Here is a 6,082-nt window from a genome sequence, read left to right as displayed (position 1 = left end):
TGGGCCTTAGCGGCCCAGTCCGCTGCACCATTTGCCTGTCGACGAACGTGTTGAAGCGAAAGGTTAGGGCATCGCTGAAGAAGATCGCTGAGGGTCGCAAATAGAGGGCGTTCCATCCATGGCGGCGGTTCAGCCGAATGATCTCCACTAGTTTTGAGCAATCAGATTCGATCACAACATGCTGAGGATGGAGATTCTTGTGGAGCAGCCGTTGAATAGCAAATATGAGGGCGTAAATCTCAGCTTGGAACGCCGATTGGGCAGGCACAGATTGGGTAAGCATATCTGTTAAGATGCCTCTACTATCTCTGAAAACACAAGCGATTGATCCTTTCTCCGTTTCTTGTCGAAAAGCCCCATCAATATTACATTTAATATACCCCTCCACTGGTGGTTGCCATCTATGTTCAGAGCCCGACCATCGTCTTTTCCATCTGCTGAGGCGAGGCGTAAAAATTTGAAGATGGTGTTTTGGGCTAGGGCATCATTGACGGCTGGCGGGGATCGAGAGGATCGCGAAAGATAGCATTATTCCGTTGTCTCCGGATCTCCCACGAGAAGATGAGCGATCACAGCAAAATCAGGAGATGCGTGTGGGAGGGAAGCTCTTTCTACTAACCATGCATCAAATCGGCTCACTGAGGTAGGTAAAATTTTGACACCAATGTCTTTGTGAGTCCAAATTTCAGTTGTCCATGGGCAGAAAAAAAAGATATGCTCTACTGATTCCGGAACAAAATTATTGCACAGAGAACAGTAGGGGTGAGGGGTGATATGGCGTTGATAAAGATTGAGTTTTGAAGCAATGGCATTTTTGCAAGCTAACCAGAGAAAAACCTTAATCTTTGGGGCTGTACACATGTGCCAAATTTTCCTCCATAACATGGGTGGGTTAGTATACGAGGATGAGGCCTGGTGTAGTGGTGGCTGAGATTGTTTAGATAGAGAATGATAACAACTCTTTCTTGTGTAGGTACGGGGAAGGATTTGCTGTCCAAAATAGTTGATCTGAAGGAGAGACGGATTGATGGGGGTATTGAGAATTGCCTTGCGGCGATCATCGAAGAATGCCGTAACAAGCGTGGACTTCCATTCAGAATGCGGAAAATCAATGAGGTCAGCCACTCGATCAGGTTCCCCTATCTCTGGTAAGCCTCCTATCGGACCTAATGGTAGCCAATTGTCTTCTCTGATATGTATCTTCGTGCCATCTCCGACTAACCAACGTAGATTAGGAGTAATTGCTTGACGACCCCTTAATAAACTCTGCCATCCCCAAGAAGGATGATGTCCTGAGGGAGCAGATTGAAAGGAGGAATAGCGAAAATATAAACCCTTGAAGAGCTGACTCCAGATAGCCTGAGGTTGCTGAAATAAACGCCATGCTTGCTTTCCAAGCATTGCATTGTTTAAGTCGATTAAATCTTTAAATCCCATCCCCCCTGCAACTTTTGAGAGCTTCAATTCTGACCACTGTTTCCAGTGAATTCCAGATTGACTATTTTGTTTACTCCACCAGAATGCTGAGATCTTTTGTTCAATCAATCTGCAGAGAGACAGCGGAAGCTTGAAGATAGACATGGCATACTGCGGTAAGGCTTGAATTACTGCTTTCAATAAGATTTCCTTGCCTCCTTTCGATAAAAATTTTTCCTGCCAACCTGCTAACTTAGCATTTACTCTTGCCAGGATCCAGGAAAACATCTCCTTTTTGGAACGGCCCCAATCCGAGGGAATGCCCAGGTATTTACCATACTTACTGAGAATAGGGACTCTTAATTCTTGTGCAAGATTTTGTTGTAATGAAATAGGACAGTATTTGCTGAAAAACACACCAGATTTGTTTCTATTAATGAGCTGGCCTGTAGCAACACAATATTGGTTTAGGAGATTGGCAAGGTTATGGCATTCAGATAGAGTTGCTTTAAGGAAAAATACTGAATCATCAGCAAAAAAGAGGTGAGATAATTTAGGACAGTCTCGATTGAATTGAATCCCCTTTATATGGCCAATAGCAACAGCTTGAGTAAGAGTAGTGGATAGGGCATTTGCAATTAAAATGAAGAGATATGGAGATAGGGGATCTCCTTGGCGAATCCCTCGAGTAGGTTGAAAATAAGGGAGCTGTTCACCATTAAACCGAATACTAAAAGAGATTTGTAGTAACACAAGCCATTACCTGAGTAACCCAACTATCATTGAATCCCAATTGCTTCAAGTAGGCTTCTAAGAAGTCCCATTCAACCCTATCGTAAGCTTTCTGCATGTCTGTTTTGAGAATAAGATTGAAGCGTTTCTTGCATGCTCGCACTTTAAATTGATGCATGACTTCTTGAACCACCATAATATTGTCTGGATCATCTATTGCTAATAAATGCCGCTTGCTCTTTGGAAATCAAAATAGACAGCAAAGGTTTAAGTCATTGGGCATAATTTTTTATATGATCTTATAAGCGAAGTTGCAAAGACTTATGGGGACGGTATTGTTCTATACTTTCGAGATCTTGGACTTTAGGGACTAGGGCAATGGCCCATTACATTTAGAGTAGGGGGCATACAACTGTGGTAAAGAACTCTGTCTTTTGTTTGAATTACGGTTGCTTTGATAACATGCCAGTGATGCCGATAGAAGAGGCCTGGAAGACCATCAGGACCAGGAGCCTTTGACGCTCCCAACTGGAAGGTAGCCTGGTAAATCTCCTCCTCTATTACCCTGCTCATCAACCGTGTATTCATTTCGGGAGTTACCACCGGTGGACATTGATCTAGGAAAGGCCTAAAAGCCCTATGGCCTGGATCGGTAAGGCGAGAGAAGAAGCCACGAGTGAGATCTTTTAGCTGTTGCGGTTCTCTAATCCATTGCTGGTGAGTATCCACTAGCATAGTAATTCGATTTCGTTGTCTCCTTTGCATAGTATATGCATGGAAGAACTTTGAGTTATGATCGCCCCACTTCAACCATTGAATACGAGAACGCATAGCCAGGCTGTTCATCTTGAGTCCATAGTTTCTGAATTTCAAATCGTATTGCATTGGCATACTCCTTATCCCCTTACTGATAGGATGTTCTATTTATAATCATCTGCAGTTGAGATTGCAAGTGATAGATGCGTTGATGACAATGGCTGAACCGAGCTTTACTCCATCGGGTTAATCGCGTTGCAACTGCCTGTAATTTGGATGTTAATGAGGTACTACTATTTTCCCAAGCCTGTTGAACCATGTCTTTACACTCGTATCTTGGTTCCGAAAGCTTCATATTGAAAAGTCTTTGCACGTTTGACAGATGATGGCCGAGCTTGCAGCAATATAGGACAATGATCCGAACCAATAGACGGAAGGGCAAATGCTTCTGCAGAAGGGTAAAACATCAACCATTCCAGTGAACAAAATACACGATCCAGCTTCTCCTTTACTAGAGCATCCCCTTCGCGATTATTGGACCAGGTAAATTCACAACCTTTACTTTGTATTTCGAGTAATGCACAATCATTGATCACATTCCGAAAGGAGGTCATACGCGAAGTAAGTGGTGGTCGCTTGCCCATTTTTTCCCAGGGAGAAAGGAAGTCATTGAAATCACCTATACACAGCCACGGTAAGTGATTTGCAGCATGAATAACTCGAATGGTATTCCAGAATTCGACGTAGCTGATATATTGGAGGTGCGTGCGAGCAAGTGATATGCATGGAAGAGTTCGTCCGAGGATCAAGTGCAAGAAAATCAACAAACCGATCATCCGAGTATACCAAGGTAACTTCGAAATTATCATTCCGAACAGAGCCAGACCACCCTTTAAACCATCGGGATCCTTCACAAAAGAGTTAGAAAATTTAAACTTACGCTGAATCTTAGATACGAAGTGTTTATCCTTCTTCGTTTCCATTAAAAACACAAAATCGGGCTTATCACAGGCTACCATCGCCTTTATTGCTTGAATTGTCAGGGATTGCCCAACCCCTGACAATTCCAACTGAGGAGCTTCATTTGGAACACGGTGGCTGTTGAGGGCCAGCCGCCAAAGCCCAAGGATCAGGGATATCTGCCTCCACAACCGGAGTATCAAGGAGGAGGGACTCATCAAGAGCTGTTGAGTATGGAACTTTGAGTTCATATGGTGTGTATCTTTTTGTTTTCTTACTTGAACCCCCATGTGGCATTGGCCGAGGAATCTTCGGCCTCTTCTGCTGTTGAGTATCCACTGGAAAAGTGTGAGTGTTTTTCATCTTTGCTGCTGCAGGTACTAAATCAGTAGTGAGAGCCGTGGAGGTAATCGGATGCCATTGCTTGGAAGCCCCTTGAGGTAATTCAGGGTTCGAAGTAACAACCTCTGTAGCAGGGATAGGAGGGAGAGCTGGAAGAACAGGCTGCATTTGAGGAGGAGTTTTAGGTACTGTCTCTTCCATGGACTCAACTTGTATTTTAGGATTGTAAAAGGCATCCCAGTAAGGGTTAAATTGTTTAAGCTCTGCTCTGAGCCAAAGTCCATAAATCATCGTGTCACGGCCATCAAATTGTGTTTCAACATATGGAAACTCGGGACAGGAAGTTGCATAGTGACCAAGCCGTCCACAGGAGTAGCAATAATGGGACAGTCTCTCGTACCTAAAATCAAGCCATACGGTTTTACCTTGATCGATAAGTTTACCATTTTCAGAGGATCTTTCAAATCTAATTCAATCCGTATTCTTGCAGAAATATCTGTTTTCACCTCCAGTACTTTACCTATCTGGGATGCAGCTCGACGCAAAATAGGTGGAGAAGTCCACTCCAAAGGTAAGCCAATAACATGCACCCAAAACATACATTTGCCGAAATCATACTGTTGCAATGGAGTATTAGGTTGCCATGGACGTAGGTTAACTAAGTGACCAGAAAATAACCAAGGGCTACCATCCAGAATACGACGCTTCTCCACTTCTGTTCTAAATTTGATGATATATAGCCCTGTAGCTGCCGAAGTGATGTCTACATGATCCATTCTCCAGGCTTTCTTCATAGCAACTTGAAAGGCAGATAAATTCACAGAAGGATTGGTAAATATTGTGCCTACCAGAATGAGACGACAATCCTTTAGTTTGGCCGACGCAGGGATGTTATCCCAAACCTCCAACGGCTGTTCTGAGCATAAACGGCCCAGGCGATTACAGAGGGAAGCGATTCGTGAGGTAGTATCACTGTCTTCCATTAGTAAAGGGAATAGAAATACGTTAATATGGAAAATTGAAAGAACAGATGACTGAATCGAAGAGTTGCCAAGATTGCATGTTACAGATCGGCAACATGCAGAGCAGGAATGGCAGGGAATTGCAGGAGAACAGAAGAACAACGGACCCAGGGAACTGTGATAGGAGACGGGGATAGAAGAATTTGCACATGCAGAAGGAGGAAGGACGAGGAGAAACAGCTAAGGTGAAATGGGCGGAGAACGACGGTGATGCATAAAGACCTCAAAGTTCAGAGAAGGAGCTGAGGAAATCGAAGACATGGTGAAGAGCTCGAACATCACGAGAGAAAACTCTAACATAATCGAGAGAGGTTTTTAACAATTTGCTTACTGCCTAGTTGGACGAGTGATTTTAATCAAGAATTTGTTGTCAATATCCAAACTGACCACGAATTGTTGTCAGCCTCTCCGAATTTGTCACCAAGAAATTGTAGTCGATTTTAATTACACGTGTACACGATTCGTAGGATTTATTATCCCATTAAAAAAATGTATTGGCAAATAGAATTGTGAGCTAGATGACACATAGCAATAACTCACTTGACATGGCAAATTCATATGGAAATTCATAACTATATCTTTGTTTTTTCAATAAGCCCCAATTGTTTTTCAATAAGTCCTAATTTGAAAACAATTAGGGCTCTCTCCCCTTACAGGATACTCTAATTCTCCATCGTCTTCCTCTTCATTGAGTATTGTTCTTCATTGTTGTCTTCGTCTTCGTGATTAGGTATCGGAACTCATTCAAGCACACTCTTCTTCATCGAGCAAGCCTTTTTAACACTAGTAATCTTCTCATCTTTGATTTTTTTTTTCTGTGCACACTCTTTATCTCCATTATTCTCCTAGTCTTT

The 6,082-nt window shown here is 42.9% G+C and overlaps 1 protein-coding gene and 1 long non-coding RNA gene across 3 annotated transcripts; both read left to right on the top strand.

The window, feature by feature from the left end:
* The first annotated feature begins 1,061 nt into the window (after nt 1–1,061).
* On the top strand, nt 1,062–2,696 carry LOC120288167. Of its 2 annotated transcripts, XR_005546457.1 has the most exons (4): nt 1,062–1,148; nt 1,553–1,592; nt 1,690–1,743; nt 2,618–2,696. XR_005546457.1 is itself a non-coding variant. In XM_039301645.1 (3 exons), the coding sequence occupies exons 1-3, from the start codon at nt 1,112–1,114 to the stop codon at nt 1,961–1,963; spliced, it is 351 nt and encodes a 116-aa protein (XP_039157579.1). In that variant the 5' UTR covers nt 1,068–1,111; the 3' UTR covers nt 1,964–2,056. The 2 variants fall into 2 exon arrangements, 1 of the variants encoding a protein (XP_039157579.1); XM_039301645.1 differs by lacking the exon at nt 2,618–2,696 and having other exon boundaries at nt 1,068–1,148; nt 1,690–2,056.
* Nucleotides 2,697–3,093: 397 nt separating this feature from the next.
* LOC120288216 lies at nt 3,094–3,611 on the top strand. The gene is made up of 3 exons (XR_005546542.1): nt 3,094–3,191; nt 3,287–3,447; nt 3,559–3,611. It is a non-coding gene; the product is annotated as an uncharacterized LOC120288216 (long non-coding RNA).
* Nucleotides 3,612–6,082: the final 2,471 nt, after the last annotated feature.

Source organism: Eucalyptus grandis, chromosome 9 (genome assembly GCF_016545825.1).
Source record: "Eucalyptus grandis isolate ANBG69807.140 chromosome 9, ASM1654582v1, whole genome shotgun sequence".
NCBI classification, from domain to species: domain Eukaryota; kingdom Viridiplantae; phylum Streptophyta; class Magnoliopsida; order Myrtales; family Myrtaceae; genus Eucalyptus; species Eucalyptus grandis.
This window is presented reverse-complemented; position numbering and strand designations above follow the sequence as displayed.

Bases quoted from the DNA above. Each gene is read 5' to 3' on its own strand.
- LOC120288167 (XM_039301645.1), top strand. From the start codon at position 1,112: ATGAGGTCAGCCACTCGATCAGGTTCCCCTATCTCTG. The intron at 1,149-1,552 runs GTAAGCCTCCTA...ATCAATCTGCAG, and splicing joins ATCAGGTTCCCCTATCTCTG to AGAGACAGCGGAAGCTTGAA. The intron at 1,593-1,689 runs GTAAGGCTTGAA...TACTCTTGCCAG, and splicing joins GATAGACATGGCATACTGCG to GATCCAGGAAAACATCTCCT.